This window comes from Melampsora larici-populina, assembly GCF_000204055.1.
Source record: "Melampsora larici-populina 98AG31 unplaced genomic scaffold MELLAscaffold_26, whole genome shotgun sequence".
In the NCBI taxonomy this organism is placed as follows: Eukaryota; Fungi; Basidiomycota; class Pucciniomycetes; order Pucciniales; family Melampsoraceae; genus Melampsora; species Melampsora laricis-populina.
This window is the reverse complement of record NW_006768790.1, coordinates 30,619-47,567: the sequence shown is the minus strand read 5'-3', so window position 1 is coordinate 47,567 and position 16,949 is coordinate 30,619. Positions and strand designations below refer to the sequence as shown.

The following is a 16,949-nucleotide window of genomic DNA, read 5'->3' as shown; positions in this document are numbered from 1 at the left end:
GCCCTCACGAGCGGCGTAGGATTGGATTGAAAATGATAGAGAGTCCGAAAACATGGAAGAGAGAGGATTGAAATACTCGCCTAGTCAAGCCGAGCAAGTGAACGACTACAGGGCCAATCATGACCTGGTCTAAATGAATCAGGTCCGATATAGAGCGGTGCAAGACCTGACGATGGTACGAAGTTGGCGTGGCTTATGAAATGGAGCTGGAGCTATAAAAGGAGCACTCCAGTTGGTGATCAATTGGTCTTGATTTCGTGCACCTTTATTTCCGTTTCCTCCCCACTTGATATCATCTTCTGTCACATCATCAAAGCGCTTCACGTACATTGGAACATGCACAACCGGATCACATTCGAGGACGCTGACTTGAAGCTTGAATTGAGGTTTGGCGGCATATTTTACTTGGGACCGCAAGTGAGTCCGCGAGAATGCTTCGAAACGCTGCTGCTGACATGTTGTGGTAGTTGATTTTCGACCAAGACGGGAATGGGCGATATCGGCTTCTCGAGACAAATGTGTTCACACGACGAGCAAGAGTGGATATTTGTGGATTGGTAGTTGCAGGCGTCGCACGCCGGAGTAGCTTGCGAGGAGCGGACACGTACTCAATTCAAGGTCCAGTTTTTTTGTGTCAGGATGGGCGGACTATTTTGTTTGAAGAGAGGTGGAACACTGTACGGCTTAGAGGTGCAGACGTGACGCCGGTTGCACTTGTGAACAAGGTGACGACCGAGGGGACTGGGAAGGTATTAGAGTGGTTTGGGAGGCCTGGACTTCGAGGGACGTTGCGAGACGAAGTCTGCGTAGTTAGGCATCGAATGTGGAATTCTCTGGTAAGTGTTGCATGCGGTAGTGAGGCGGAGGCCAAAACTGACAGTGCTTCAATAGGAGTCGAGCACAGTCGAGTTCACGGTGGTCTACATTTTGGAGCCGGGTCTGACATGTACTCTGCCGATGGATCTCCTGGACGTGAACAACATCGTATACTTCCGCGGGAACGTCGTAGGCTTTGACGTGGAGAGAAATTCATGGGAAGTGAACGTGAGTACCTTAAGTCTCAAGTGGAATGTAATGATTGCAGCGAACTGACATGATTGCAGCGAACTGACATGATTCGAGTAGGTGACGAGGGTCAGGCTAGTGGCGCGCAGGCATGGGGTGAGGCGCAGTAAGAGACGCCGCGGGCTAGCAGCTAGAGGCTACAGCGCGAGGTTTGGGCGTAGACAGTTCGCATCTTGAGGTCGGCGCTGTAATTGCTTGGCTCACGTCGGCTTGATTTCATGTGATGTAATTGTTCATAGTGTGATGTATGTGATGCGTATAGTGTGGCAATACGAGGATGGCGTGGCTGGTCATGCCCGAGTTGTTCATAGTTTGTTTCTAGTTGTTCAATAAGAATTCTCGATGTGTATGGTCCATCTAAAATCGCTTACTTCCCGCACCGAGCAAAGGGTGGTGGGATTGTCAAGTCATGCCCAAGGGGCGGCGCAGCCGCCCAAGACCTCGTGAGTAATAAAAAGTTGGCCGGAAAAGTAGTCTACAGAGGACACTTTATTGACTTTTACGGCCATTCGTTTGCGGACGACTTACTCCGTAAGGAAAAACCTTCGTAAAAGTATACTTCCATTGAGAGGTCATGACTTTTGCGACCGATCGTTAACAGTCATTAATGTCTGTGACGAGAGAAGAGTCGCAAAAATCCACTTTCACTCCGCGTTTTCTCAATTTTGCGACGCTCGCAATAAAGACCGTGACCAACTATGTTGCAATGCAAAATTGATACATGGAACCATTACAATTTCACGACGTTGAGAGTCACAGTCAAAGAAAGACAAGACCAATTTCAATTAATGAAAGACTACGAAATAAAAAGATTCAAGAAGAAGAAGAAACAACTAAACGACTAATTTCAATTAATGAGAGACTTTGAAAATGAAATTAGAGAGGTAACAGAGCCACAAATTCAATTAACGAGAGACTGTGAAACAAGAATGAAAAAGATTCAAGATAAATAGTTAAATGCAGCCGCTACTTTCTCTTACGCTATGACTTGCGCAACGTAATAGGTTCTGCAGGTGTGACGTCGACAGTGACAGTGTCATCATCCTAGTTGTTCGTTAAACACTCAGGTGCATTTAAACCTTTCAGCTTCAGCTTGATTTTTTTTGCTGACAAAAAAAATAGAAAAACATCAGTGGTACATTGGACCTCTGATGATGCCCACTCACGTAGCATCACTTCTTCTTCTACCATTTCCCACTGGTCCTTGTCTGCTTCTCCCGCCTCTTTCACCAACTCTTCCGGCAATGATGGAAGGGGGAGAGTAGCCAAAGGAACATCTTCCTCTTCGCCTTCGGTGTCGTCTTCATTAACACCAAAAGCAATCATGTCTTCCAACTCGTCGGGAGACATGATACCATCAAATAAGGAGGCAGCCTTCCGCGCTAGAACATGATCACATAATTAACAAAATGATGAATAAAAAAACAAAATGAATAACAAAATGATGAATAAAAAAAATGAATGTTGAACTCACGTTCTTCATCTTCCCCATCTGATGGAAGGGCAAAGCAGTTTTCCAACTGTTGGGAATAAGCAAGATGCTTGTGTTTGATATCTGGACAAAAAAATTAAAGAGATTCAAAAGATGCAAAGCCAAAAAGAAATGATGCTGCAAATCGAAAGAGATTTTTGCTCACCTTCTTCCTCATCTGATTCCATGCCAAAACAGTCTTCCAATTGTGAAGTAATACCATGGGGTGTAACCGGTTCCTGTGTTTCATCCTGCGGTTCCTCTTCCCCTTTCACCTTATGCGCTTTGTTGATGATGGCTTCTGATTCCTTGATTATCTTCAATTCATTGTCCGTTGGTTCGCGGGAGTACATAGCCCATGTGGTATTGGCAGCTGTGCCTCCAATTGATTCTACAGTGCTAGAGACCAATGTCGCAACTCCGGCATTGACCAGGTTGTTGTTCAGCCAAACACCGGTGAGGTTACCCACAGTTCGAACTACTTTACACCAGTAGTGATTTTCTCCCCAAAATCCTCAAGCCCGCATCAGATACTTGACGCCTTGAATTATTAATTCGTAAGGTAAATTAGCTTCAGCCATCATTCTGTCTGCTTCTTCCCTTCGTGTACCCAAAAAATAAGCAACATCAAGCTGAATATGAAGATGAGGGGGAGGAGGAGAGAATTGGAGCCGAGATCTTTCCAGGTATGGAGGGTTATTTTTGACGTTTTTAGCTTTGCAGGGTCGACAGTGCCGTGCTGAAACTCGCTGGAAGCCGGTATTGGAAGTCCATTGCTCGAGCAGTTCAGGAATTGTGTTGTAAGTGAACTGGGTTGCAAAATGTTCATGCGACAGAGTGATGGTGTTGAGGTTGATTGATTCATTGATGATGTCCATGTGGTCGTTGGAGCACACCAGTTTACGTTTGCAGACAACTCGAAACAATCGCTGAGTCATACTGGGTGATGAAGGTGATTTGGGTCGAGTATCAATGTCAAATATTCCATCAAAATATTGATCAGCAGAAGAATAACAGTCTGAATTGAAACTCCCAGGACATTGTTTTTGAATGGCAGCGTGGAGGGTATTCTGAGCTATAGAAAGGATGGATCTGATACTGCCAACGTTGGTGATTTCGCAAGTGGATCTTGCAGAAAAAAAATTCATAAGTTTAGCGTATATATGAACAGATTTACCCTTTGACCGGCTGTACCAGAGTGGTGTGTGAACCGCGTAAAGACATTCGGTCATGGCATCAAGCCAGCATCGAAATTGACGTCCTGGAGTGGTTGATGCTACAAAGCCTTGGTAAGTTGTCACAGGATGGCGATCAACGTTGGTAGCACCTTTAGGTCGTCCTAGCTTTTTGGGCCGTCCAAGTAATTTGTCTGTCGTATCAGGAGGGCGGCCGTCATTCTTGAAATCGCAAGGTCTGCGCATCTTCTTTGACCATCCCACACTACGCCAGATTGCAAATTTACCGCTGAGTTTAGAAAATTAAAAAGACATAGAAGATTATACACAAGGCAGAAGGGGTCAAAAAAATATGGAAAAATAAGGGTTGCATTCCCCTGTGTGTGCCCATCATTTTGCATATTTTTGAAGATGGTTATGGCAGCAGTGTATATCAGGTCAGAAACTCAGTTTATGCCCAAAACTGGCAGTCATGGAGGCATCAACCTTGTGAGACCAATAAAATTGTCAATTTTGTGTCAAGATCTGGAATGTCTGCCCATTCTGAAAGCTGCATGTTTGTTTTACCAGATACACATTAGAATGAGTGGTGTGTGTCCAAAAATGAAGAAGGTACAGCAATCACCGTCCCCAACAGCAAAGCTAGAAAAGCTTATAAATCTGTTCCGCAAGGGTTTTAGCATCCAAATGGAAACTGTAAATCCAGTATGTGGCTTTCATAATGTGCAAATGCCAGTTTGATTGAAAGAAAATTGTTGTATTTGTGATTGTTGAAACGTTTCTGCCCAAGCCCAGGTAGTTTTGGACAAAATTTGAGTTTCTGACCAAATACACCCCAAAATCATTTTTCTCTGTAACATCTTCAAAACTCAAGGTAAAAATATGAAAAAATATGCAAAATGATGGGAAATCACAGACTGATTCAACCATTGCTTCTTTGAATTTTTCCTACCTCTCATGCATTGCTGAGAATTTTCTACATCTTGACTTTTCTAAACTCCATGGTATATTATTGATTTGGCGTAGTGCCAGAAGCTGGGCTACCTTCTTGTAGTTCTTAGCTTCACCACCGTACTCAATTTGAACACCTCAACAGAGATCGTGATAGTCTCTTTCAAGACTACCAACCAAAGCATACAGCTGGACTAGCCCTATTTGCACGGTACAGTTCCCTTTGCTGGAAGAATGAGAAGATGAAATTATTAACAAAATAAAATGAAATTTTGGAAAGTATTGAGTACTTACGAAATCATGTAGTAAACTCGATGCATGGACTCTTGCGCATTGGTTGTGGCGGACAGATCATCACAGAGTCCGTCATCATCTACCTGCTTAGGCCGTGATCGAAATAGCATGGATTGAATGTAGGCTGCTTGCCACCATCCAATCCACCGTTTGGCTTTAGGATACTCCTTGCGTAACTTGGAGATTTTTTTGTTGAATGATAAACCTCCGGGCTCATCCAGCTTCAACAATCCAAAAGCAGCCTTCTGAAATGTAGCCTATAGAGGCAGAATAAGAGGCAGAATATTTATTAGAAATCAAAATGCAAACCAAATATATATATATTATCATACCTCATCATCCGCAGGTATAATGACCCGATTTCGCTTGATTCGAGTGACCTGAGCTCTGAAGTGCTCGTGACATCCTTTGAGCTTGGATAGAGCCACTTGGCGATTGGCCTCTTTGAAGACGTCCATGTAGGCCATGATGAATCCGCTCTTCTGAGCCATTGAGAAATCAACCACCTGTCGTACAAGAACGTCGCATTCGGCAGAAGATATTCGAGATGAAATTTGGGCCTCTTGCATTTGTCGCATCAGTGTGGTGAAGTGAGAGGCGTAGTGATCTTCAGTCATCCCATTTAACCACGTAAGTTGAATGGGAATCCAACGATTCAAGACATCGTTGAACATAGAGGTTGTGAGCAAGTACCCGTTTGCAAAAAACTTATAAGTAACATCCAAGATTAAACCACCGCCATAGATCCTGTCGTTCTCATCGCGGGTCAGAAGCATAGATGCCATCCATTTGGTTTGGAAGGTCATATGTGTGTCCTTTGGCATGAAGGAACAGGAGATCATCCTCAAGCCTCGCCTAAAATTTAAAAGTGCAAAGTCAAACCATGTCAAAACAAAACGAAGAAACACAAGTTAGAATGAAATTGGAATAAAAAAAAAACTTCGCCCAATGAATCATGTCCAACAGAAAACTATCGCCTGCACCAGGAATTTTCTTTTCGGGAATGACTCCAGCAGCAACAAGGAGCTTGCGCCGATAGTATCCAGTCCGATGGAGGTTCCCAAAAGCTGGGTGGATGCTGCTGGCTGTGCCGATTTCCTGTTTGCCTGCTGGAGCTCGTCCCACCTATCAAGAAGAGTCAGTTATATACAAATTTATATGTGATTTATGTGATTTGACTTACTTTGAGTCGCAGAGGTCCAACCTCGGGGTTTTTGACCACCTTTTTGCCTAATTTGCCCAGCGAGAGTTTGTCAGGCTTTCCACGACGAGGCCATGGATGTTGGTGGAACCCTGAGTGACAAACAATTCCCCAACCGCTTGGTAAATGCTCGTCCAAACGACAAATCGTGTCTTTACATTGAAGGTGTTCAAGAATTCCAGGGCACCGTGCAGCTGGGCACTTCTGCTGACTGAGAGGATATCACGGTCAGCGCAGGTCAGAAAACAAATTGAAATAAATCAAACTCACTTGCTAGCCCATTCAACTCGTTTATTGGAAGACGTTGGAGGTGAGCCACGGTATCGACAATCGGAGTCATTGCAGATCAAAACTCCTAAGCAAGTAAATCGTATGGTTCGCTAGTCGGTGCCTTTGCCTGTTCCGCCGCCAGAGGTTGTATACGTGAATTGGAACATTCCCCAATTGGCAAGTTTTACGCCTGGTTGCCATACAAACATAGTGTTCTCATTGGGCAGAAGAGGATAACCCTCGTCGTCAAGGGTGGTGTTGTCGTCAATGAAGGTGACAAATGATTCGCGGTCTTGCGGCAGAGAAAAGGTTTTCTTGCCCTTTTTACCAACTTTCTTCTTCTGTGGTGCTGACTCGTTGCTGGAAGTTTCATTCGTATTGGTTTTCGATTGTTGAGATTGCAACAATGATTTTTGAGATATGGCGCTAGGAAGCGGGGCATCTTCTTCTTCCTCTTCGTAATCTTCTTCAACTTCGTACAGATTGTCAGAGTCAGAGCTCATATTGGACTGATTGAAAGGAGGATAGTTGTGATTGGGTTTGAAAGGTTTGAGTAAGTAAAATTGAAATATTAAAAGCAAATGATAAATGATTAATGATTAATGATAAATGATAATAGTGAATGATTAATGATAATGATTAAAATGATTAAAAGTTGAGCGGATAAATGATAAGTAAAAAGTTGATTGAAAGTTGATTGAAAGTAAATTCTTGTTATCCTATGATTTGATTTCCATGGTGTAGAATGATTGCAAATCGGTCGGTTACCACCATTGCAAATTTCCTGATTGACAGCCGAAATTTGTTTTTGACGTTGCATGTGGCTCGGCGATGGATGATGTCTGTGAAGGATTGGTTGGAAAGTTGCAGTTTGTCTGGATTGGAATGAGGATTATGAGGGTTATTTGGTGCGAACATCTTTGTTTGGAATGAGTTGTGTGGAAAATTCAATAAGTGGTATCCGGTGGTACACTTTTCCGCTGTATGTTTTCCGACGGTTTTGTGTATGGACATTTTTTTGAAATTATCGTATGTAAAATTGAATCCGGCCCTGACAGACATGTACTCACAGGGGCAAAAATTGATGCTCACAACTATGTGAGCGTTGAAATGTTCCTGTTTTGTTCCCATTTGGTTCCCATTTGTTTCCAATTTGTTTCCCATTTGTTTCCCATTTGTTTCCCTTTTCTTTCTGCTTGTCAGCTGATTACGTGATCATCAGGAACTGAGCAGACAAACTAAGCCTTCCTCAGCATTTATTCCTGAGCAAAGAAGTCTGAGGAAGGGCTGATCCATCTGCTCAGCTGATCCTGAGCGGCGTTCCCTGGTTCAGTAAGTGCTGAGCTGAACTGAGTATTCCCTTAGCTAAGTCTCTGAAGTATCCCCCAGACGCTTAGCTAAGTCTCTGAAGTATCCCCCAGAAGGATCACAGAGCGCCGGAATGAAGCCTGAGGCCCGTCTGCTCGTTCAACTGAGCTGCTCAGTTATTCCTCAGGGGCATCCGGGGGATTTCACTGCTCATTGGATGAGGGGCTGCTCAGTTCTGAGGGGCTGCTCAGCTAGTCCTCAGGGGCATTCCTGGCCGGATCAGAAGGATCCAAAGGATATCACTGAGTATTGGCTGAGGGGCTGCTCAGTTGATCTCAGCCCTTCAGTGCGAAAAACTTTACCCAGGGATATCACTGAGGATTAGCTGAGCAATGAGCAGATAGGATGACACTTTTATCAGGCTTCATTCCTTAGCAAGGAAGTTTGAGGAAAGTCTGGCCCATCAGTGATCCAGTCAGGGGATTCTACTGAGTATTTGCTGAGCAGCTCAAATGGGACGCCCCTGGGCAGGCTTCTTCACTGAAAAATGAAGCCTCAGGAAGGTATAGTTCATGTGCTCATCTTCATTTTGAACAAATTGCTGAGTATTCAGTGACTCATGAGCTGATCCTGAGTACTCATTGGGAATCAGTTATTGCTCATCCAAGATGGAAATGAGCCTTCTCAATAAATGTCAAGTAAAATATGAGAACCACAGGCTGATCACCTGAACACAAACAAGATTGTGAATTGAATCAATCTGAAAGAAAATGAATCCATGTTGGAGAATTCCAAAAAGTCTACAACGCTCACATGTATGTGAGTATCTATTTTGGCCCCTGTGACTTTTACATACAACACGATTTGCGACGTATAATGTACGTAAAATGAAGATCACAAAATTCTACGGTTCCGTTGTTTACCTGAGGAAAGAAGAATTGGTGGTGACCTCCATGATAGAACCTGTACTTCCCTTTTGGACAATGGGGAAAGGGAAGTACACTGGGATTCTATATATATCAATATTTACCCTCGTTGCATTGGTATTGAGCTTTATTGGATCTCCTCTGCTGATCTGATAATAATAACTAACTCGAGTCCCCTCCTTTTTAAAATCTTGGATTGGATTTTGATACTTGTCAATTCATTTATTTTTGCCTTTGTGAGTCCAAGGTATTTTGGCAGTGTAGAGCCTGCAACCCTGTGCCAGCAATGCAACACATTGCAGCACGCCTGTTTTTTGATGCGTTGCTCCACAACACCCAGCAGACGCTGCATTGCGGTAAATACCGCAACAAAAAAATTCAGGCTAGGTTGTGCAACACCTCAACCGTCGTGCAACGCAACCGGCGCAACAGCACCCAAAAAACATCAATTTGAAAGTTTTCCGGTGCAGCAACGCAGCAAACGTTGTTGCGGCACAAAAAACAACCAATTGGACCAATCCTGTTGCGCTGTGGGTCAGGCCGCAACTGATAAGTTAATTCTACGGTGCATTGCGGTCAGAAAAACCGCGCGGCAAGCGCAGCGCAGCATGCAACGTCTGCGTTGCTGGCCCAGGCTTGGTAGAGGTAGATGGGAACAAAAGCAAAATAACTGTAGACGGGAAAAATTGGTTTGATAAAACTACTTTATTTATCACTTAAAATAATTATGAAGAAGCAAAAGATAGATCTTGGCAAGAGTGAAGATTAAATCAGCTTTTGTCTATTACTCTCATGTTTCCATGGAGGGGACTCTGTTTCTCCAATTCCCTATTACATGGTACCAAACCCATTACTCAGTGAGATGCTTCAACTTCTCAAGAATCACAATTATTCAGGAATGGATAGAATTTCTATTTAGGCTGGTTTGAATTTAGAGTCCTGCACTACCCTAGATTTGCACATTCTGGAACTCAATTAGAAAAGCTCTTCTTTTGTAATTTTTCAAATATGGATTTGAATATACAAACACCCACATCATTATGTATTAGGACTGTTGGATCGGTTCAACACCATTTGAGCTTGATTGAAATTGGTTCTGAGATATATTTGAACAGATTTGATCAGGGTCTTTTACCAGCCAAAGTACAAATCAAGTGCTTATGCAGTTACATTGATCAATGCTATCAAGTTCACTTTTGGAATACTTTTCTTGTGTGACAAGAGGAGGCTGCACAGGTAAATGTTGGTTTTGATTAACCAAACAATCTATTTACTATTGTACAACAGTGATATCCTACTTTGTAAGCCTCTAGATGAAGATTGTTCAACATCACCTTTGGATTCTCAAAAATACATCTCACTGAGTGGATTAGAAATCAGGTGCTTCTGAGCCTCACGTTCTACTCATTTTTTGAGCTCTTGAGATTGTGTTTTCAGGATGAACTTCAAATGTCAACAATTTCAAGAGCTATTATGAGTTTTGAGCATGTGCTCAATGTTGATGGACCTTGCAAGAGATGTCGGATGAAAGACTACGGAATGCGAGAGGTGTCAAGGTGACAATGCAAAAATCAAAAATCAAAAATCACAATCCCCGGGTGCGAAATTCAAAAATCAAAGACAAAACTACAGAAAATACTCAAATACGGGGATAAAACCCCTGTACTGGAGTAAAAGTCATGGCAAAAACCCCTTTCAGACCAGGTTACGGCCCAAATTTCAGTAGATTCACAACTTGATACTCAACATTTGTCACCCCATTGTTGCATTGACACAAAAAGTACCAGGAAACCACAAAAGAGGACATCAAAATTCAAAATTCAAAAAATCAAAAGTCAAAAATCAAAAAACAAATGTCGATAATCCAAAAACGACAATTAACAAACCATAAACAAAGACCCCAAAGATGAAAACTTCACATTAGATGATCAAAAGTGTACAAACCACCTCCCTACCTCTCTACCTCTCAACCTCTCACCCAATCACACAACCCACACACCATCACCGATCATCTTAGACATTCCTCCAACTTTTGTCATAGTCTCCACCCATCCACTTGTTCAACCAAAGCTACACTACACTGAACTTCTTTGATCGTCTCCACTCTTCTTCATCCTTAAGTGATTGTCTTCACTCTTCTTCACCCTTCTTCATCCTTATTTGACCATCTTTACTCTTCTTCATCCTTCTTTGATTGTCTTCAATCTTCTTTGATATTCTTGGATTGGCTTCACCCTTCTTCAATATTCTTGTATTGGCTTCATTGTTCTCTAGTATTCTTCAATTATCTTCGATTGACTTCAATCTTCTTCAATCTTCTTGAATCGGTTTCAATCTTCTTCAATCTTCTTCAATCTTCTTGAATCGGTTTCAATCTTCTTCAATCGACTTCAATCTTCTTCGATTGGCTTAAATCTTCTTCGACTTTGGTTTCTCAGAGATTCATATTTCACCATCATGAACCGTCCTACTTGTCCCTTGTGTCAAAGTACCCTCCGTCAAGGTGAACACAAAATATGTGGACCCTGCCTTGAAAACATCAATGCGGACCCAAACAAAAAGGCCCCTTCTCCCCCCCAGCAGGCACCCACCCAAGCTTCTCAACCCCGCCCTGCCAATCTCAAGGTCATCAATGCCAAAGCAGCTGTTGCAGCCCGTACCTCGACTTCCACTGATACTCATGTCCACCAACTTCAAAGCAACAAGTCAAAGCGAGCTGCTGCCAAGAAACAAGCTAGCAGCAACCGCATGTTTAATGGTCACCCAGCTGCACCTAAACCTCCACCTTTCACTACTCACACTGGCCAAGTATGCTCTGTAGGATGGATGGTGATATACGAAACCGGCTCTTTCGCTCATGGTCTACTTTGGGGAACTTTCGCTGTGGATAGGTCATTGGTGACACTCTTGGACGACACTAAGGAAGGCATCTTCAACCTGTGGGACCACTCTGTTGACTCTCCTCTTTACCCTCAGGCACCCAAAGTTTACAACTCTGAGTATTTCAACCTGGCCAAAACCGGCCGTGGCCGGAAAGCACCTGTGGTCTTACATAACAATGAAGTTTTTGCCAGATATCTTGACGACACCAAAGGAGAACCTAGCCTCGAGCTAATTTTTTTGGCTGACAAATATGTAAAAAATAATTCTTGGCTTCGACCTTCCACCAGTAAGTCGGTACAACCTCAACAACAAGCTAAAAGAAAGGCATCTCAACATTTGACTTATGAGGAGATGAAGAAGCGAATTATGGTGATAGTGATAGTGATGGTGATGGTGATCTGCCTTTGAGTGTCGAAATATTCCAACCAAGCAAGAAAGCCAGGTGTACACCTTCAACTTCAACAAAAGTCACCTCACGACGAGTCACTCGAAAGAAGGCTTCTAATTTTAAAACCAAGAATAGTACATACACACTCCCGCCACCCATCACCCCACAAAAATCTCCCCACCGTGCTCAGAGTGATGTGGCTCCTGTAGCTATGACTCATGTGATACCACCTCACCAGACAGGTAATCTCACCGCTCTTGTTCACTACTCATTTTTGGTCTGGCTGACATGCCCTCCTTAGTACTGGCCTTTGATTTCAGAGAGGCTATTGATATATTCTCCGTATTTGGACGGAAGCTTCCCATGGCTTGCCCTGTTCCACCTGCTGAGACTACAGACGGTTTCACCGTTGGGAAAAAATGCATTTTGACAGGAAATGCAGAAGGTAAACCTGAATGGGTGGTAACACAGTATCATTTCAAAGTTGATGAAAGTGTGGTGATTGGAAAAGGTTCTTTCAGGACATGTTACAATGCCTTTGGAAGAACACCTGGTGGAGAGGTCACTCCGATGGTTGCCAAGAAGCGGAGGGAGCTGCCTCCCAATATGACTCATCTGGCTGTCCATAAAGAATCCGGTGGAGTGTATGCTGCTGTTTCCATGGTGATTGAAAAGTTTAAGAAAGCCGCTTTGGGTCTGAATGAAATTCAACTTTTCCCTGCAACGGTTGAAGCTATCCAAAACATTCGTGTGAGTCAAATATATGGATCTCATTTTATTCAAGCTTTCTCGATAACATGTTTTTATTTTCCAGATGGTTCAAAACTTTCTGGTCTATGCAGGAAGCAGTGCTACGACAGAATGTGCTTATTTCTTTGAAGAAGTACTTGATGTTACACAATTCCGCAAGTATACCAGCAATCACGACTTTGAACTCCGGCCTTCAGACAGTCCTTCAGTCAATGAAGTTATGCAAGCTCTCAGTCATTGGTCTCATAAACACTATGACGGAAGAAGAATGGTTGCGGATCTTCAGGGGGTAGGTTTGGTATTGACAGACCCTTTGATTGTGGATACGAGCAAGTAAGTACTTTTGTGCTTGCATTCCAACATTTTGCCTGACGGTTTGTTTTGGCCACAATATGGCTTGGTGCGACGGAAATACTGGAAGGAAAGGCTTGGAGAACTTCTCTACCCAGCACAAATGCAACAAGATATGCAAGCACCTGGGGTTGCTACCGCCAAAGGTAGCACAATTAAGTGTACGGGAGGAGATGGAGCTGTTGTATGGAGGTAAGTCTGGGCAACAGACTCATATTCCAGCAAGAGATTAGCACAAGGCGGAAAATCAGGAGTAAATCCTTTCCTTTCAATCTGTATTCCAAAATTTGTTGCTCTTAAAAATTTCAAAAATTTACAAAAACCCTTTGCTCACAAAATTATCATCTTAAAAACAAAAAAAACATGTATATATCATTTTAAAAATCTGAGTGCTGAACCTTTTGTTTCCTTATAAAAAGTTATCTTATTCTGAAGATGGTCCAAATTGGCCCGTTTCCGTTGCATCTGCTTATCGTAGGTCTCTGCAAGGCCGCTGTGCAATTTTTCCCAGCTCTCATCATCCAAACCAACCCGCTGTTCCATAATCTCCTTCATTGCTGCCACCACAGTGGTACTGATCTGGGTGCTACAAGCATAAGCAAGTACATGGTCTACCGCCCCTTTACTCTTTCCAATCCCTTTTCTTGCCTTGGTTTTTTCCCTTGTTACAGCACCCTGCAAGTATGTTGTCTTTTTTTTTCTCCTTCAGAAAATAAAAAATGTTTGGTGTTGTGGCAAACATCTGTTGCCCACAGTGGTTCTACCACATCAGCTGCATTGATGTCTACAATAAACTTGAAATAGTGACTGATGTGAATTACAAACTTGGCACCAACTTGGGGATGCTTCTTATCAATGTGGTGTCCAGTGTTCTTCTCTAGTTCAATTTCTTCCTTCCTCTCGGCCAAAAGTTCAAGTCTTCTGGCCGGAGTAATATTTCAGCTGTAATAGATTACATAGGTCAGCAGATTGGTCATAAGACTGTGAATAGTAGATACTCAACATGTGTTGCCATCAATGAAGCAGAAGAAACCTGAAGCAAATCCGGTGGCATCAAAGTCACAATGAACTCCGTTGCGCAATCCTCCAGTGGTAGCAATCACATTGCATCCCACAAAAGCCTTGTCCCCAAAGACTTGCACCATGTAAATATCCTTGTAGCACGTCGACGTGCACACACGAAAGACTTTCCTTAGACCCTGTAACAACCCATCAAAGAGGTGCCACAACAAGCACATCTTCCCCTTATCACCTGGGAGGTTGAAAGTCAGTTGCCCCTGCTGACAACAAAGGATTCTGCAAATCCTTTGAACAAATCACAAAGCACAAAGGGTGCTCAACAACAATCTCAGTCTAAATTCAACCAAAGGACTTGGAGTTTTATTTCAAAACTCTCCGTGTGTGCACGTCGACGTGCCACACGGATATTTACATGGTGTTGGGCATTGGGTGATTTCTCCCACTCTTTGCTACCAGGCACCGGCTCTTTTGATCACCACGACGGGGCATCAGTCTCTTCGGCCAGCTTCTTGTTGGAATCATAAACAAACAGAGATAAAGAACATGTCCTTTCAGCATGAAAGTCCACTACCCAAGGAAGTTCATCTTGGCGGGCTTCGTCCTCGTCTAGTTTGGCTGGATCCTTGCTGGTAGCTGAATTTTGGGCATAGGTTGCTGGTGTTAAAACGTGGAACAAATTAAGATTCTGAAGTATCCTCAAGAGAAAAAGTTAAGATAAACAAACCAATAACTGTTCCTCTTTGATATTGTCCAGCACGCTCAGATGATCTGTGACCAAATGCTTTCATAGTACCTTGCCGCTCGTTGGGCGGTAGCATCTTGACTGCATGATTTTCCTTGATGACTCCCCGTGCTTCAGAATGTTGATGCATGATCTTGATAGCCCTTCGAAAGTCTTTCCAAAGTTGCACTTGGGCAGGGTCAATGCTGGCGGGGTCCTGCAGCAAGAAATGTCAGCCATGGGGAAACAACAGAAAGTTCAAGGGACTTGACCTCTTTGTTGTACCTAGCAACACATATAAGCTTATTTCCAGCCAGATTCACAAGTACCACAGTCCCATAGGTCACTACTCGCTCTTTCCTGTTCCCAAATTGAGGAACTCAGAATACTTCACTGTTCTCTGGCAAGCCAAACCGGTCTGCGATTCCGGCTTTGATTCTAATGACTGACATGTTCTCTTCCAACATCCCGGACTGGATCCCGTTGGGCATTGTGTTGTTGAGCCTTCTTCCGCTTATGGTACTCGACCATCTTTTGCTTTCGGAGTTCAGATACTGGTTTGGGCATCTACAGGGAAAAAAAACATTGCTTTGATTAATGGTATGTTCAACACTTGAATATTTTGGAATGTGTGTGGGGATGCAAAGAAATAAGTGAATAAAATTTTGGTTGTATGAAATGATTCAATGTGAGATCTTATGAATGAATAATTGAATGAATAAGTATTGAGTAATTTCTTGAGGAATGAATAACGGTGAGCTGTAAATCATTTGATATAAGTTAATTTGCATTTATGATTCATTGTTTGAAGTTGAGTATTGAGATAACAGTGAGCTGTAAATCATTTGGTGTAAGTTAATTTGCATTTATGATTCATTGTTTGAAGTTGAGTATTGAGTAATTTCTTGAGGAATGAAATGCGGAAGCACCAAGATACATTTAGCAAAGGGTTAGGCTGGTAGTTGGGGGACCCCTCAGTCACTTGCCCTGCCCTTCACGAGACATAAACATCTCTGCATGTATCTCAAGTACTTCCGTCTTCCATGAGTCAATGTGAATAACGGTGAGCTGTAAATCATTTAAGTTCATTTGAATTTGTGAATCATTGATTGAATAAGTATTGAGTAATTTCTTGAGGAATGAAATGCGGAAGCACCGAGATACATTTAGCAAAGGGTTAGGCTGGTAGTTGGGGGACCCCTCAGTCACTTGCCCTGCCCTTCACGAGACATAAACATCTCTGCATGTATCTCAAGTACTCCCGTCTTCCATGAGTCAATGTGAATAACCTTGAGCTGTAAATCTTTTGAATTGTATGAGTCTTCTTTTGAGGTTAATGAAAATGTTTGATAAATTTTGAATAGTTTGAGGTTTCATGTATCAATCTTGAATCAATTAGTATCAGCTTCTTGTGGATTCTTCATGGTTCTTGTATGTTCTGTCTTCATCTCCCTGAAGTGTATGAAAGTAATGGGAAGACAAAGGAACATCAAAGATTACCTTGGTTGATTCAAAGAATTGAAGGAAGCGGACAGAATGGTTTTCAATAATTATATCAGAAGAATCAGAGAACACAGGACTGGTTAAATGCTTGAACTCGAATGGTGGCTGAGTTGTGGTCAGCCATTACACTGTGTATGCACATGTAGCCTTACACATTACATTTGATATGTTTAAATATCTAACATTTAGACATATGCTAGTCTTTGCCATGGAGATATAGGCTTTAGGAAGAATAGCACAAGTCATACCGTGCGACACGATCACTGAGTGATTGTGCGATGACAAGGCCACCTAAGGACTAGGTGGTCAAACATTAAAAGTAAGGCCACCTAGCTGTTAGGTGGCCTGGCCATTGCACAATCACTCAGTAATTGTGCGATGGAGCCCGGGGCCAAAAAGATGTTGAACTAGTCCCCAGACTGACTGTAGCTTCATCACACAATGACTGAGTGATTGTGCAATGGTCTGGCCGCCTAACTGCTAGGTGGCCTTACTTTTGAAGTTTGACCACCTAGTGCTTAGGCGGTCAAACTTGACAGCCCGATTTTCCACTCGATCACTCAGTGATCAAGTGGTTTCCAAGTACTGTGGACTGTTAAGGTCCCAGTTACTGTACCTTTTAAAGTTTGAGTCACTAAATTTAAAAGGTATAGTACCTGGGACCTTAGGTGG

The 16,949-nt window shown here is 42.8% G+C and overlaps 3 protein-coding genes across 3 annotated transcripts; 1 reads left to right on the top strand and 2 right to left on the bottom strand.

Moving 5' to 3' along the window:
• Nucleotides 1-336: 336 nt before the first annotated feature.
• Nucleotides 337-1,398, top strand: MELLADRAFT_107901 (uncharacterized protein; the record flags this gene model as incomplete). The annotated part of the gene is made up of 4 exons (XM_007411754.1): nt 337-417; nt 468-1,005; nt 1,126-1,171; nt 1,305-1,398. 4 exons carry the CDS (start codon nt 337-339, stop codon nt 1,396-1,398), a joined length of 759 nt encoding a protein of 252 aa, XP_007411816.1.
• A 711-nt stretch (nt 1,399-2,109) lies between these two features.
• On the bottom strand, nt 2,110-2,724 carry MELLADRAFT_107900 (uncharacterized protein; the record flags this gene model as incomplete). The annotated part of the gene is made up of 4 exons (XM_007411601.1): nt 2,110-2,171; nt 2,232-2,447; nt 2,540-2,620; nt 2,703-2,724. The coding sequence occupies 4 exons, from the start codon at nt 2,722-2,724 to the stop codon at nt 2,110-2,112; spliced, it is 381 nt and encodes a 126-aa protein (XP_007411663.1).
• A 2,076-nt stretch (nt 2,725-4,800) lies between these two features.
• Nucleotides 4,801-6,930, bottom strand: MELLADRAFT_88323 (uncharacterized protein; the record flags this gene model as incomplete). The annotated part of the gene is made up of 7 exons (XM_007411600.1): nt 4,801-4,888; nt 4,957-5,213; nt 5,289-5,771; nt 5,839-6,081; nt 6,140-6,368; nt 6,428-6,537; nt 6,616-6,930. 7 exons carry the CDS (start codon nt 6,928-6,930, stop codon nt 4,801-4,803), a joined length of 1,725 nt encoding a protein of 574 aa, XP_007411662.1.
• Nucleotides 6,931-16,949: the final 10,019 nt, after the last annotated feature.